A 17001-nucleotide genomic window follows, 5' to 3' on the forward strand; every position below is an offset into this window, starting at 1 on the left:
TTAAAAAAAAGACAAAAGCAGTATTAGGTCATATTTATCTGGATAGCCCCTTTAGCAAGGACATTTTTAAGTCTCAATGGGATTTCAATGGACTATTAATTAGACAGCACAGAGGCCAAAAACCCAATGGAAAATGAATCCTTGAGTAGGGATGAAGAAGATGGATGGCTCTTTGTGAGATATTTACACCTTTAACATCTGTTATATCATTGACTTCTAAATAAACTGTTTTTTTTTTCTGTTTCCTTTTAGCGGTTCATTGCCCCAGCATTGAAAATGTGCTTACAGAACACATGACCTACCGACTGCTCTCTGGTTGGCTGGCTGAGTTTGGCTCCATGGTGATGTTGGAATGCTCGCCAGGGTTCTATTTGGGGGTTGGACATAGAACACTGCGCTGCCTTGCCAACGGGACATGGGAAGGTTCACAGGACGCAGCGTCCTGCAAAAGTGAGCATTGACCCTCTTTACCCTTTAAACATTCAATATCACTGTCATTGAAACGTACAGGTGAATGGATTAAACCAATGTGCATACAGTACATACATTTTCATTGAAAAAATACAAATTTGTAGCACCGTCGAACACACACCTGACCTCTACCAAATCCAGTCCAGCTTTATTTATACAGCACACTGCAAAAGGGAGATGCCGCACAGTGTGTTGCAGGTTTTAATAATAACAAACCAAAAACATTGAATGTGTGTGTGAATCCGTCTGCCCTTGGTCTGTCCTTGTTCGTGCTTGATCCGTCTGTCCGTCTGACTGTCTGGATCTCTGTCCTTCTGTTTTTATTTTGGTTTGTCCTCTGAACTGTGTCCTTGGAAGTGTGTCAAAGGATGCGTGCAAACACACACACGCAGCTAAATAGTCCATAAAGACTCATCCATGAAGACGGTGCCATTTTACTTTGTTGATTTATTTCTTAAAGCTGAACATCTGCTTCGTAAACTTTGAAATAGGCCCCAGATTTTTGGGGTATTGCAGTATATTTGGCTCCAGTGAAATAGTGGATAATTATGTACAAACATAGTTCCAGAAATACATACAATTGAGGACCGTATATAAAAAAAAAATTAACATATCATTTTTGCTTTAAACTTTTCTGAAGTTATAATTCTTCAGACTTCATTGTGTGGATTACAAGGATTTGGAAGGGATACAGGTTGAGAAAAATCCAGTCAAATCCAGTTTGAAATGTAGAACACAGGGATTACAAACAACTGGCAACGCTTTCTCCGACATTATCCTTCGGAGTTAACCGAAATAAATCATGTCTCCCAAATCTGAGATATTGTACTTCCTCCCCGAGCAGTCTACTTATCTCCTCCCGATGTGGATGAGCTTCGGAGCTCGCACTCACTCTGACGTAAAATACAATTTTTTTGTTTTTATTTCATCGTCCAGTCATCTCTTGCGGGGAGTTGCCCTCTCCCCCCTTCGGAACCAAGCTGGGCACCTTGACCACCTTCGGCGCAACGGCCATCTTCATGTGTAACCATGGTTACACACTGGTGGGGTCGCACGTCAGGGAGTGTGGCGCCAACGGTCTGTGGAGCGGGACGGAGACACGGTGTCTGGGTAAAAGTCTTCGCCCGTCTTGTACAGTAATATGCTGCCTCTTCCCCCATGTGTGGTTTTATCATTCACGAGTCGGACGGAATAAGTTAATAATTGCTTATTTTTGGGGTGGATTTTTGTTGTTGAAAAGTTTGAATATTTAGACAGTATTTGTGTTGTGTATTTTAAATGCGGGATGATTATTTAGTATTTTTTTTTATTTTCGTCTTCTCAGCAAAAGTGGAGATTTGGAGTAGTTTGACTAGTTTGTCTGTTTATCAATGGATTTATTCATGCGTGTGTATATTTATTCATGAATCCCTCCCTATTGACTCGGTTCTAGCTGGTCACTGTGACTCGCCGGACCCCATCGTGAACGGTCACATCAGTGGCGATGGCTCCAGCTACCGTGACACCGTGGTGTACCAGTGCATGCTGGGATACCGGCTGATTGGCACATCGGTCCGGATTTGCCAACAAGACCACCGCTGGTCGGGGACAACACCTGTCTGTGTCCGTAAGTGCTTGCTAACAAAGATAGCGCTTGTTTGTTTATCGACCACTGTGATTCATTTCCATTTCCAAAAATGTTTGTATTTACTTTCAGAAGATGAATCACTGTCCACTTTAGTGTCATAACAAATTTTCCTTTGCTTCAAAGAAATAAAAAAAATATTGCATTAGTAATTCAATATAATCCAAAGTGTTGACTTATTACAAATTCATCCATTTAGACGGTTCTGGGTGAGATCACGTGAATGCATTGACAAAGCAAAATGCCCTTCACTCATTCCTCTCATTCATTAATCCGTGCGTTCGATAGTCAGCTAACCGTCTCTACCTGTCCCTTTCAATCCCCTCTCAGCCATCACCTGCGGTCACCCGGGCAATCCAGCCAACGGCCGCACCAATGGCAGCGAGTTCAACCTTAACGATGTTGTTAATTTCACCTGTAACCAAGGTTACTCTCTGCATGGAAATACACGCGCTCAGTGCCGCCTCAACGGGCAGTGGAGCAGCCCCCTGCCCGTCTGCAGAGGTCTGTTACCCACATGCACACACGCACACACACACATGCCAACACACACACACACACACTCTTGCGCACGCACACGCACACACACACACACACGCGCACATACACACACAAACAACACACACAGTCCACCACAGTACAGAATGTCCGTATTTATTGTTCTTTTTCCAGTTCATCTATTTCTGTAATATCCGTGGAAAACACCACAGTACCATGAAGTGAAGATTATTAACAAACTCTAAAGTCTCCATTTTATTATATTATACTGTTCTTCTTACACCTCACAATAACTTTTTATCATGCATTGGGTTGGTGCTAACATAGTCAGGGGGGATTTTGGACTTCGTACTGACTGACTTGTTGGACACGTTCTGCCTTCTCAGCAGACTAAAAATCAAGAAGGCCGATGTTTTTTTAATGCCAACCCGCAGACCGGTAGTAGCCTTCGCCAGTCTGCCCCACCTTGCCACAGACTGCACAATCATCAATTATTTCAATCTCTATCTTTAACTCTCTCTATGTTGGTCATGCGTAAACACAGGTGGAACAAACAAACACACACAAACACACACAAACACACCCCTTCCCCTTCAGGCAGCAACATCACCACTGAAGAATGCTCAAGGTGTTCGGTCGGCGGTGGACATGGCCCCCGTGGGCCATTGGAGGAATTCCTGATTGTTTTATGCTCCCTTCAACTCTTTTCCTTCTCTCTCCCTCTTTCCTATCCTACTTTTCCCTGACTGCATCTCCCCCTACTCTCTTTCGCTCCCTTTCTTTTCCTCTCTCTCTCTCTCTCTCGCTCTCTCTCTCTCGCTCTCGCTCTCGCTCTCTCTCTCTCTCTCTCTCTCTCTCTCTCTCTCTCTCTCTCTCTCTCTCTCTCTCTCTCTCTCTCTCTCTCTCTCTCTCTCTCTCTCTCTCTCTCTCTCTCTCTCTCTCTCTCTCTCTCTCTCCATCCCTCTGAAACTCTCCTCCTAATTTACTCTCTTTTTCCCTCTCTCGCTCTCATCCTACTTCTCTCTCTCTCTCTCTCTCTCTCTCTCTCTCTCTCTCTCTCGCTCTCGCTCTCATCCTACTTCTCTCTCAATCTCTCTCTCTCTTTTATCCCTCTCCCCCTCTGTCTCAACCCCCCCCCCCCCCCCCTTCCCACAAGCAGCCATCAATTACAAGGGTGAGAATGTATTTGTTCCCACAAGGATACCAGAGAGCCACTGGCACACACACAACACGCACGCACACACACACACACACACACGCACACGCACACGCACACACCCTGGTGTGCAGGTAGAAACTCACTCATTACTGCCCCCCACAGACTTGAATCCCAGTCGGTGTGTGTGTGTGTGTGTGTGTGTGTATCGGGCTGTGGTGTGAGGAAACTGTGCTCGCTCGTGGCCGTTGAAGACAGGCCTCCTAGATGATGCTACAGTAACCAGACCGAATGCTGCAGCGGCAGTATGAGGGAGAGAACCGAACCCAATCCAACAGAAGGGGGATAGCATAACAAACTGTAACGCAGCAATGCATACTCAGAGAAGGCTTTCTCTTTTTATGCATATATTTTTTTTTTTTGCATTTCAACACAGTGCTTAGGGTTTCAGTGTCCCAGCATTATCGATTATCATATTTTGTTTAAACTTCAAACCCAAGCCTGTTGAGAATAGTTTTGAGTGAGACATTTGTGTTGAAAAGTTGTTGGTCTCTTTTTGAGTGTGGGTTGTTCTTTTTGTGAATGTCTGTACATGTTTTGAACAATGTTTAGCTAGCTCAACTTTGTTTTCTTTATTGATGCAATTGTTAAATTGGTTATTAAGTATTATCTTTAAAGCTATTTTAGCAGCTGTAGATGCTTTTAACGAAATCACTAGAGTGTGGTTTTAAGACCGTGTGTTGTGTTCCTTTCTGCCTTTCTTTTTACATTCTAGTGGTCAACTGTTCCGATCCTGGACAAGTGGAAAATGGTGTTCGTCAATCTGGCCTACGTTACCCAGAAGTCTTCAGCTATGGCGTGACTGTTGCCATCCACTGTAAACGAGGATTCTACCTTCTCGGTTCCGCCCTCCTCACTTGTCAGCATGATGGTCGGTGGGATCGACCAATCCCACGCTGCCTTGGTACGGATGGGCAGGGTTAGGCAAAGGCCAAGGAGCCTTCAAAGCAGTAACGTTGGCGTACTCCTGCACTGCTATTGACAATTTTGTTAAAATTGAAACAAAAATAATGTTCTTCACATTCTTGCATGCAAGTGCATACCCTAATGAAGGGAATAGAGGCATTTGAATTAAATTGTGTATTTAGTTGTTCAGGGATATGCAGCGAAGGAAGCGATGAGAATAGAGAAGGCTCTGGTCACAAATATTATGCAAATAGGAAGTGGCTATTCTGATAGTATAATTATGTTATTGGTAAGAAAATGTTTGATTACTAAAGAAAACAAATAACCTCTTGTTAGTGAATGGGCCCAAGTGTACACCAGCCAGAGTGTATTCAAAGATGTATTTTATTCTTTTTTTTACCTTATGTCTGGTCACAGACAAAAAAAGAAAAAAAAAGCTATTTGAGGTGTGAAATGACTTGAATAGGTATTGGGATGAAGGTGAGAAGAAAATGAAAAAAGGGATAGAATAAGTAAGAGGTATTTCTAGCAAGAAGAGTGAGAGAAGTAATCATAAAAGAGAGTGAGAGAATAAGGAAGGTTGGAAGGGTGTGTGTGTCACTGTGTGTGTGGCTTGGTGTGTGGGTGTGTGGTGTTTGTGAGCGCGTGCATGCGTGTGTGTATGTGTGTGTATTGTGGGACGTTCGTCCCCTGGGCTGGCAGACTTTATTGTCGAAGAAATCCGTTGTCTGATAAAAACATAGAGATTAACCTGAAGCGAAAAATGGGGGAGAGAGAAAGAGAGAGAGAGCGGGAGAGAGGCAGAGAGAGAGTGGGGGGAGAGAGAAAGAGAGAGAGAGACATTTAGAGAGAGAGAGAGAGAAAGATACATACTGAGAGAGAGAGAGAGAGAGTGAGAGATGGGAAGAGATAGAGGAAGATGCATACATACAGAGAGAGAGTGAGAGAGAGACAAAGAGAAAGAGCTTCTGAAGCACAAGCAGAGAGAGAGAGGGAGAGAGCCGTAGGAAGAGAAACAACAAGCACTCAACAGATAGAGAGTCACAGCGACACAAAGAGTTTGAGAGACGCAGTCGGAGAAAGGCATGCCAGAGAGGTGCGGTTATAGAAATTGATGGACACCATTATATTGCACACAGACGAGGTCTGGGCCGAGAGGGGATACTTAGATCTGCAGAGCTTAGTTTAGACATCATGAACCGCGCAAGAAAATGCTCCTTTTTTTTTTACGAAACACAACACACACACACTCACACTCTACAACCACAGACATGGTTGTACAGCGAAACCCAGAGACAAGCAAATGCGAGACAAAGCGAACTACCGGGTTGACTCGTAAGTAGAATGGCTCTTTCGCAGCCATGTATGTGGACATTTTGAGAGCCACAAAAGCTTTTGGGTGTTTGCAGGCAACATTTTATTCCTAATGTAAAGTTGTATTTGTTGGGGCAGTGAGACAGATCAATGCAACCCAGTAATCCCAGCTTTATGAAGGTCATTACATAGAAACCCAGGCAATGTTCTGTTCTTTTTAGATGTTTGAACAATGGGTTGTCCGTCATTGTATGACAGCCAATCACGCTCATGGCTAGATGCATTAAAAAATAGCATATACTACATACCTATTGATATATTTCGTTCAGATCTAAGTTTTTCTAACTATTCTATTATAGGTGACGTTACATTCAAAGCCATTATTATCTGAGCCGGTCCATGTGTAACACTGTTATCGTTCACAATTGGAAGCTGTAGTTTAACAGGGAGGCATGGGAATCCTTTTTTTTTGTTTTCTAGAACACAAGCCAAAACAAACAGGAACCCAAACTCAAACACACATTTACCCCCCTCAGCTATTCCCAGACGTACTCCATTTTGTCCCGGACAAAACGTGCCACTGTGGCCCGGTAATTAGCAACGTCAAGGTCCTGGGTGGGGAGCGGACCAGGGTCTCACCCCTGTGGGCCTAACATGTGTGCCCTGTTTCCTCTGGGCACCCGGGCCTCCGCCCTTCCACCTCCAAACACACGACAGGGGACAAAGCAGAGCAGCGCTAAAACCAAAGAGCACGAGGTGCTCAGCCAGCACAGCCTGGTTAAATGTTAAGTAAACCCAAACATATGCCTGCTATGGCTTTCTTCCTCTCTCTCCAGAGAAAGGCCCGGTTCATGATGTCTAAACTAAGCTCTGCAGATCTACGTATCCCCTATCTGCCCAGACCTTGTCTGTGTGTAATATAACGGCGTCAGTAGCTCTCTCTCTCTCTCTCTCTCTCTCTCTCTCTCTCTCTCTCTCTCTCTCTCTCTCTCTCTCTCTCTTTCTCTTTCTCTTTCTCTCTCTCCTCTCAAACTTTTGTTGCTGCGAAATTTCTCTTCCTACAGCTCTCTCCCTCTCTCTGCCTGTGCATCAGAAGCTCTCTCTCTATGTATGTATCTAATCATCTATCTCTCTCACTCTCTCTTAAACTCGTTCCCTCTCTCGCTCCCTCACTCTATCTCCCTGTGTCTATCATTCTCTCCATCTAAACCCATGTCTCTTCTCTTCTCTGATCCTATGTCTGGTTTCTATTGGTCTCTTTAGCAATTTCCTGTGGGGATCCCGGTGTGCCTCCGAACGCAGTAGTGTTGGGCGGCCGCGGCTGGACTCATGGCTCTGTGCTGCAGTACTCCTGTCTGCCTGGAGGGGTGCTAGTGGGTAACGCCACACGACACTGTAAAGAGGACGGGACCTGGAGCGGGGCGCCGCCATACTGCACTGGTACCTATACGATGGAAGACACAAAATACAGCCCTTCCTCATAGTCTGTTAGCCTTGAATGGAGTGTAATGGTATTTTCACTTTGCACACAACAGGATATAATGTAATCCCACATTTTCCGGCTTTTCAATTTCGTTTCGATTTTTATTTGCTGCATGTCTTAGACTCCAAAGAGGAAAAATAAAAACTAATTTCGTTTAAAAAAAAAAAAAAAAAAAAAAAATCGGATATTCCTTTGGTTGTGCAATATTAATGCAAAAAAAGGGGCCAAGAGAAGGAATTTGGACCGAGATAAGAATTGTGTAATCATTCTAAAAAACTGTGTGTGTGTGTGTGTGTGTGTGTGTGTGTGTGTGTGTGTGTGTGTGTGTGTGTGTGTGTGTGTGTGTGTGTGTGTGTGTGTGTGTGTGTGTGTGTGCGCACCCGCTCTTGCTCCCCCCGGACCTCCCTCCTACAGGCACCAGCCCGGGTGTCTGCGGTGACCCGGGCGTGCCCATCCACGGCGTTCGCCTGGGAGGGGAGGAGCTCCGAACCAAGAGCCTGCTGCGGTTCAGCTGCGAGGCGGGCTACACCCTCATGGGCTCCGCCGAGCGCACTTGCCTGCACAACGGCACCTGGAGCGGCACGCAGCCTCTGTGTCAAGGTCTGTCGCCGCGCCGATCCCCCACAAAGCTGAGGCTAACGCGTTAGCATAATGTTTGGTGTGTCCGGCGAGGTCGCTACGGAGACCACCACCGGGCCCCAGCAGCAGAGCATGGGCCGATTCCGGCGGGCTCCTCAGAAGAAACGTTAGCCTTCTGTTAATGCCACTGTGAAACGCTATTGCCGATGCCTGTACCTTAGGAGTCGTGCCGCAGCTCCTGAGGCACATAGTACGTCGTCTTGGCAAAGTGAGAAATCAATAACATATTGTTCTACATGTGCGGCCGTTTAATGTCTGACATAAAATGTCTTCTTAGAAAAGAATTGTTCCTTTTGATGTTTTAAGTTAAAAGGAATTCTTCGGTTACAGCCCCCAGTCTGGGGAATCCATAGTGTTTACCAATTTTTCTATCAATAAATATGAGCAGAAGTAGGGCTGACCGAAGACAAGTAGTCTATAACATGATTGATCAAGCTTCAATAACTCAATAGCTTCCAGTGGAGCGGACAAGAGCGTGGCCGTCTCCCAGCTGTGTGCTGTGCTTGCAAAGCAAGTGTTATTTCGCATCGGCGGCGTTTAAATGACCCTCTGCTTTGGATGGCTATGGTGAGCTTGAGCATGTCCCCAGAGCGTTTCCTCTGACGAATGCATTCACAGCGGCTCGTCTCATTGTTTGATATGAACCTGAAAAACAGAACTTGAGACAAATGCTACCGGGTTAGCCAATCGGATCTCCCCTCCCTCCCCGTTTTCGTAGATGTGGCCGACACATTGCTGCAGAAATGAACATTTACATCTTTAGTTCAACAGTCAATTTATGTGTCTGGGAACTGATCATGGCGACTAATGTACAGCCCTTTCCCAACGGTGTTGCTTGACTCCCCATGTAAGTGGAAGCCATGCATCCCTAAAGTATAAACTCAACCTTGTTTAAAGCCATGACCAGAACCCCTAGCTGCTATCACGCCGTCTAAATCAGGTCAGGAACCCAATTTTCGGATGTGCAAACGGGACGGGACGTGCTCTGGTTTTAGACAGGCTTGTCTGTTTTGTGTACCTCTATCTCGTCTTGTTTGTCGTGTTTGATTCCTTTTTCGCTTATGAATACAGGTCCTTCCGAGGCTTTGCCTATCCAAGCCTTAATATAACAGCATTGGATCAGGCTTTCATAAATCAGCGTGGTCTGTTTCTACGAGGCCTTTCATTAACCCCATACCTCTAATGGCCTTTTGTGCGTTTGTACTGGGGAAGGGTAGCGTCGGATTTACAGTCTCACGTTCCATCGTTGCGTGTCAATCTCTAACGGATTTTATAGCCGCCTCCAGATGTCTTTCATTAGGAGAATTGTGTTTAATGGCCGAATCTGGAAAAAAAAAAAACGATGATAAATCTCCCTCTGTATCAAGAGCACCCACACATGCACACACTTGGCATGAATCCTTTAAAAGGCTACAACTAATGAATCCCATCAGTAGGTGTTTGATTGTTAATGTCTGTCAGCTGCCACAATCCAATTAGCGAGATGTGTCCTGGTTGGTCACTGGTGCCTGGCCTTCCTGTTAAGGCGGAGTGCTGTGTCAGCAACTACAGATCGATGGATCACTGGACACCAAAGTCCGGATTAGCCAATTGAGCTCTGCAGTCACTGCCCCCTCGACCAGCGTTAAGTAAATGCGGTTCACGTCGGGGGTCTAACAATGGCGGTGAAGTACGGCCGGCCGTGCCCGCCGACGAGTGAAACAGACGGAAGTCCTATGACACTTTGGAGCGATGGAGCCTTTAGAGCCTCGCTCGCGGACTCGGCCCACACTGATGGACTATGCAGATTCGACATCGACGGCCCTTCAGCAATCTCCATTATTCTCCCACAAGTAGACTCAACTTCTCCTTTCATTGTGAGAAAATTAATAACACTTTAAAAAACGGAGAGCGCGCAGAATCCTGTCACTTCTATCTCAAGGCTGTAATTAAAGCGGTTTCCAGGAAGACGGTCTTCCTCCACATTCCACTTCTGTACAGACACGCCGTGAGTGACGGGCGCCGCATCATTAGGGGTTTCATTATAATGAATCTTTATTTCATGTCGGGGTGTTTTTCTCCTTATTTCCCAGCGGTGTCGTGCGGAAACCCCGGCACGCCGGCCCACGGCAGGATAGTACTGAGCGATGGAATCACCTTCGGCAGCTCCGTGGCGTACGCTTGCTGGGAAGGCTTCAAAACCTCGGGCCTCACCACCAGACACTGCACCACCAACGGTACCTGGACCGGCCAGCCACCCGACTGCACAGGTACTCGGGTCTTTAGATTGGTTGTGTACGTATGTCGTTTGATTTGATCTGCCGTTTGTGTTTTTTACTTAGTATTAGGAGCATTGGTTTATCTGTGGAGGGCCAATCTGCCTCGGTAGATGCCGTGAGGGTGGTCGGTGTGTTCGTAACGTGGTGCTGATAATTACAGAAATCTGTCTTCTGGAAGAATAGTGGAAACGGATTATCTAGAGGAACGGAAAACTTGTGTGATTCAGAGTACGATCCAATTTGAGAGCAAATTAAAGAATGAAAGGGAATAATATGCAAATTGGACCTTATCATTTACAGTTTAACTAAATTAGCACTTGTATGTAGTTCATTTTTTGAAATAACTTTTACTTTTAAATGGTGAAATAGTCCCACTGGCTGTTGGAACTCAGTCCCCAGAGTCCTGGGCTAGCCAGTGAAACTGGTGTTCTGTCCATCAGTAGAATTTGTTATGCTAGTTTCCTCGCAGCAGTTTCAGTTTCAGCAGAAAGCATTCATCTGTTGCCTGTTTGCCGGGCAATCAGATGCCTTTCCAGCGTTTTCTACAGCTTCCAGGCCAAAAATCAACCACTTCAATTTCAAGTCAAGTTAATTGGAAAGATTAAACAGTAAATCATACTGGTTTGTAATGAATATAAGACACAACTTAATTAAAAACATATTTCAAATGACATGTGAGTAAATAGTGGTATTCTCGTATTGAATAAATGAACACGGCCCGTGTTCCTTTAAGAGTCTGTCTACCAGGAGTGCCCCAAGGGTAAGTGAAGTGGAGACGGTCATCAAATGTTTATTAAGTCAATTGAGCAGAACATGTCACCTCTAATTTGTTTAAATTTAACTCTAAAATATGTATAATCCCGCAGGGCTTTGAAAGTCAAAACACTCCTTAAACTTTGTCTCTACTAAAGCTTTTAGTGGCACAATATAATGTGATTGTTTGTGTCCTTTCTCCCGCCGTCGTCTAGTGATAAGCTGTGGGGATCCGGGCTCCATCGCTAACGGGATCTATCTAGGAAGCCAGTTCAGCTTCAACCACACTGTGACCTACCACTGTAACCCTGGAAATCTCATGGAACCCTCCGGAGTGGGGCGAAACGCTCTGCGCTGTGCCAGAGACGGTACCTGGAACCAAACCAAGCCTGCCTGTAAAGGTGAGTGTTGAGCCATTCATGTAATAATAATAGTTTCAATACTAATACTTGTCTTCCTGCCTCAACTGCTAGGGCATGGTGTTAGCACTGTTAGGCTTAAGGTTCAATTCCCACCTTGACCACCGTTGCTAAGGATGTTAGCACTTGCGGTATCGTACAACACTCAAGAAAACTTGGTGGTCTTACTAGGAACCCCTAGCCTTCAAAGAATTCCAAAGTCTGTAATTATTTTGTTTCATTGGGACAAACTATGATATATACATATATAGATGTGTGCTTGTGTACAAAGCTTGTTTAGCTCCTCCTTGTGCCGACCTAATAATGGGTTATGGTTAAAGTCAAGTTGAAATCTTGAAAAAGCCTCAACTCTTTCATCAAATGTGTTAATTTATTCAGACATAACACATACATAATCAAGTCACATGGTTGATTTTTGTTGGCAGCTGTAAATTGGACATTATCCCACATTATGATGAAATGCTCCAATGAAGAAAGCAGAGAAGTCCGTGGGGAAGAGTGCAATGTCAAAGTGTTTTTTTGTCAAATGCATGGCCTTTTCTTTTCCCAGGTCACAGACTACACTAAATCAGCCCAAGCTTGTTCACATAGTGTCGTAGAAAACTGTTGTTGTTGTTGTTTTTCTGATAGATACAAAACCTCACTGAAAACAAACAAAAAGGTTGTTTTTGTTTGTTGTTTGTGAGCACTTTTTGCAAAGTCGGCTTAATATCTTTACACAGATCATTAATTCAACCGAATCAGTATGAAAGTATATACAGATAAAAGCTCATGAAAATGCAGTGTTTTCTGCCATAATTAAGTTTGCTAGTTTTATTTAGACTGGCATACTGATGGGTGTGCTTAATGGGACCTACCAAGTATAATTAACTTGTACATTTTTCTTGAATCCTTGAATTAAAAGGACAAGCTTTTTTTTTTGCCTCAATATATTTTTCTAAAAGTCATGATAGCCTATTTATTCATCCAAATCGTAGTAGTTTCCATCCTGCATAACATTTGCCAGTCAAACCCTAGCATGAATGTCCTCACTGAGGCTGTTTCAGTCCAATTTAAAAGCCAAACTGTATTTGTCTTCACACGTGCATGAGTATGTGCTCAAATGGTGTTTATTTTCTGATTGGCTGAGCTCAAAACGCGTGCTTACCTCCTGTAAACAACATCCTGGTTGCCCTGGAGACAAGGATATCGCCGTCTTATCCCTGGGAAGCATTATTTATTTCATTCATTCATGAATTCTTCTTCTGCATATATTCTTCTCTGCGTAAGCAGATGTGTTTTGTGCCATTGTTATTGTATCCCGTTTGGGATGGAGAGGTTACCTACGATAATAATGAGTTTATGCGCAATACAAAATAATAACCACCGTTGAATTTGAAGAATACATCCTCGACAGCATTAAACCAATCAACCTGATCTACCGATGGACCAGTCTCATTAAAAGCCTCATGAATAATGAACCCCCAAAACAGCCATGTTCAGCTTTAATACATCCCCAAGTACCGCCGCCCAATGATCAGGGAAAGATGAATAAATAAGCCCAATCTACCATAATGAACTATTCCAACACACCGCTCTGGGCCCTAGCAAGGCACTCTCAGTCCATGAGCAACGCACCGAATGAAATGCAGAAGAAATAAAGCCAGAGAATGTTTCCTGAGATCCACCCCGCCACGGCTTCCCACGAGCACAACATCTCCTGCTGGCTCCTGCCTCGGCACGGGCTTTGAACTGGGGAGACGAAGAGAAACACCCCACTGAACACAGCCAGGGAAACAACTGGGAGATGGAGAGTGGAAGAAAGACAGACTGACAAAAAAAACACAGCCACGGAAAAAGAAAGGGAAATCGACAGGCACCCAGGCAGGCAGGCAGGCAAACAGGCAGGCAGGCAGCCAGCCAGCCAGCCAGACGAGAACTGAAACAAAGAGGAGTTAGTGTGTGTGAGTGAGCAAGAAAAGGAGTACAAAAAAAAATAGGATAACTGAAAGAGATGGAGATATGGTGGGGAGGGGGTGGTGAGGGGAGAAAAGTTGTTGGGTAACAAAGTGTGTGGAAGAGAAACACGGGGCATTGTGCGTCGTTTCCCTGCTGCCTCTTCCTCGCGATCCCCTTCTTCAATTCCCAGATCAAACAGTCCACCGTTTGATTCAGTTCTTTGGAGCTGCAGAACGATCGCTGTCGCGTATCCGCATTGCTACACACAAACACACACACACACACACACACACACACGCATGCACACGCACAAACGCATACACACAGGCGTGGAACACAGAGACCCCCACACACAAACACCCACACACACACACACACACACACACACACACACACACACACACACACACACACACACACACACACACGCGCACACGCACAAACGCATGCACACGCACAAACGCATACACACAGGCGTGGAACACAGAGACCCCCACACACACGTGCACACAACACACACTCGCACACAACACACACACTCGCGCACACAATGAGCGAAGAAGTGGTTGTAGGCAATGGAGTGTGTAGGCTGGCAGAGGAGCGAAGCTGTCAAGTGTTTAGAGGGAGCAGGAGTCAGGGCGTGGGACAGGCAGATGAGCACACACAGATCAGCGCCGGTCAAAGGGAAGAGGGAAGATGGAGTGGAGAGGGAGAGAGGGGTCTGGAGTGAATGGCAGGAAGAGGACGATGAAACGCAAGAGGAAGCTTGAAAGGGGAAAAGCGGGAGGGATCTGAGGAGCATGTTGAGGAGCACAAGGACGGGCGCGCACACACACACACACACACACACACACACACACACACACACACACACACACACACACACACACACTGCTCTACACTCTAGTGCCCTCAAATCTTTACACACGCACACTCATGCCCGCAAGAATACATCATCCACACACACAGGCAAAGGAATTTTGCAGGAATAAAGCTACTAATAATAAGTAGCATTCACAACGACTAGTATTCACAATGTATTCCACTTGGTATTGCCACATCATCATGAGCACAGTAATAGCTTGCAATGTATTCATTTAAATAGTCTGGGACATGCAGTTCTGGATATTCCTCTGTACCATCAGTACAGGTGAGGATATATATGGCCTTATGGACATCAAACACTGAAATTACAATACCAGCTGTATAGACAGCCATAGGAGTTGTTCAGCTGTGTTTTAACGATTTGTTTGGAGTAAGGCTTCTTTGGTCAGGCGGCTCACCAAGAAACGTTCGTCTCATTTTAGAGGTCAGGTAAAGCCGAGATTTGGCCAGCCTTCCCCAGCCTCCCTTAGAAGGGTTTTGATGAGTTTTTCCCCTGCTCCTTGGACATGAAATACTCCTGATTGTGCAATCTGGTGGAGCCCAGCCCCAGGACCTCATGTCCATGTTGTCAGAAGGCTCGGGTGTGTGTGTGTTTGAAATAGAGATCTGCACACTTTTATAAGCTCAACTTTAAGGAATCCCTTGGGTGTCCTCGGAGGTGAGCTGATCCAGCACCACAGTAACTCGGCCCGCTTTGTATCTCCGGAAAGTGCTGCAAAGAGCGTTTTTTCGTTTTGTTTTTCCTCTGTCTCTCAGCCATCAGGCCCCCACCCTAGCCCCCCTCGCAATGGGAGGGTGCAGGACACGCCACCCAACCATGGTCCATAAGCAACAGCACTTATTGTGCTTTACCTTACCGGGGCTTAGCCTACCTTAGATTAAGTGAGTTTACCTTACCTCAATGTATCATACCTTACCTTATGTGCCTTTACAATAAATGGAAACGCTGAGAGGTTTGTAAATTGTCTTACCCAGATGTAGGCAAATTGTTTTACTTTCCCTTTACATTCGCCTGCATGGACTTGCAGAGTTAAAGTAGCCTAGCGCATGTTCATGTGAGAGGGGAGAACGCTTTTGATTATTTTTCCAAAGTTTTTCCAATATGTTCGGAATAGCAGCTTATTCAAAACGAGTGCCGCTAACCCTCGTAACTCATAGAAATGTTGCTCTGCGCTCAGACTACAGGCTTATCCCTCAATCACTATCCCCGCTCTGAATTCCATCCGCAAGCCTCAGTCTCTTATGTCTGCAAGCTTGCGCGGTGACGATACAGCTTGCCAGTGCGCATGCATAATGTCAATCCGGGGTCTAAACAAACGGGGCCAGATCCTTTAAACAACTCGTCTGAATCGGAGTAAGACAAGCAAACTATTGACCGATATTTCCGCGGCTCCCCTTAAGCCCTCCTCTCTGATCATGCCTTAGGTTGCTGTGAGTTCAGCCACTGAATATCTATTGGTCTTTCTATTTTTCCTATATACAGTTTGTCTGGTTTGTCTTCCGTTTGATCATCTGGTCCTCACAAAGTCCAGGGAATTAGCAGATTAGAATTATGCACCCAAAAAGAATGCAAACATGCAAAAGCCATGTGTGGAACAACAAACTCCTACATGCTATCCATGTAGCAGGTTAGAAAAACATTTGAGTGGGACGTTGCTGATTTGGTGCATTTGACTAAAGGTTGGCGTAATTCCAGATAGCTTCTCTTTTTGAAAGCAAGTCAAAGCAACATTCTCTCCTCCCGCTTGTATGCATATAACGATCATAGCACATAGACGCCTAGCATAAGTCCAGTACTTTCCATAATGTAATGACATTAGCAGGCAGAGCATGGTTGTCATTGATTGTTATGCAGATGGACTTTGATGTGCTTCTGGTCACGGAGCCAGGAGAAGATCACAGGAGCAGGAAGGGCGGGGGGAAACCCCATGTCCCCCGACAGCCTCTTGTTTGTATTGTTCTTAATTTGAAGATTCCGGGCTTTTCTCCCAGGTTCCAAAGCAGACCAGCAGTCATTATGGCATGTAGCACAAGAGCACACGTTCAATTAAAAAGACTTACAACCCATATGGTCCTCAAAAAAAAAAGAAAAGAATATAGTATTTTAAGGCCTGACTAGGCCCCGTGTGCGATAGGAATTGGCATCTCTGCGCAGAGGTAAGATGGCGGCTTGGCGAGCCTAAATGAGGCGGCTCGCGGCCTCCCGTGCCGTGGAGGGCGCCGGCCAGCTGTCGGAACTAGGTGTAATTAGCGTACACGTTTTTTTTCTTTTTTACCGCCCCCCTAATGCCACCTGATGTTGGCTGAAATCGGTCAACCGTGTCAGGTTTTATTACATTTCCACCCGTCTGTTTTTGGGAGCTGTGCTTCTGGCTACCTACAGTGTCAAACTTGTTTACAGATTATTATTTGTATTTCTTTTCAATTAAATTGGCTTACACTGCGCAAAGGTCGCTATCGTTGGTCTTTCAACCTCAAAGCATTTCGTCCAGAGTCTGCCTTAGACTTCCTGTGTTCTTTATCGTTTGTACTGTGCTCTGGGATGCTTCGTTGTGATCAGACCTTGGTTAAAGATCCTACGTCACGCTCTACACCAC

The 17001-nt window shown here is 45.3% G+C and overlaps 1 protein-coding gene across 1 annotated transcript in view; it reads left to right on the forward strand.

The window, feature by feature from the left end:
* LOC130403319 (CUB and sushi domain-containing protein 1-like) overlaps positions 1 to 17001 on the forward strand; it is a 295164-nt gene that overhangs the window by 267392 nt on the left and 10771 nt on the right. Inside the window, exons 54-62 of the mRNA XM_056607623.1 lie at positions 253 to 450; positions 1408 to 1581; positions 1904 to 2077; positions 2426 to 2599; positions 4525 to 4713; positions 7293 to 7469; positions 7927 to 8112; positions 10224 to 10400; positions 11378 to 11563. Coding sequence (XP_056463598.1) covers positions 253 to 450; positions 1408 to 1581; positions 1904 to 2077; positions 2426 to 2599; positions 4525 to 4713; positions 7293 to 7469; positions 7927 to 8112; positions 10224 to 10400; positions 11378 to 11563 — 1635 coding nt within the window. The remainder of the gene's footprint in view (positions 1 to 252; positions 451 to 1407; positions 1582 to 1903; positions 2078 to 2425; positions 2600 to 4524; positions 4714 to 7292; positions 7470 to 7926; positions 8113 to 10223; positions 10401 to 11377; positions 11564 to 17001) is intronic.

This window comes from Gadus chalcogrammus, chromosome 14, assembly GCF_026213295.1.
Source record: "Gadus chalcogrammus isolate NIFS_2021 chromosome 14, NIFS_Gcha_1.0, whole genome shotgun sequence".
Classification (NCBI taxonomy): domain Eukaryota; kingdom Metazoa; phylum Chordata; class Actinopteri; order Gadiformes; family Gadidae; genus Gadus; species Gadus chalcogrammus.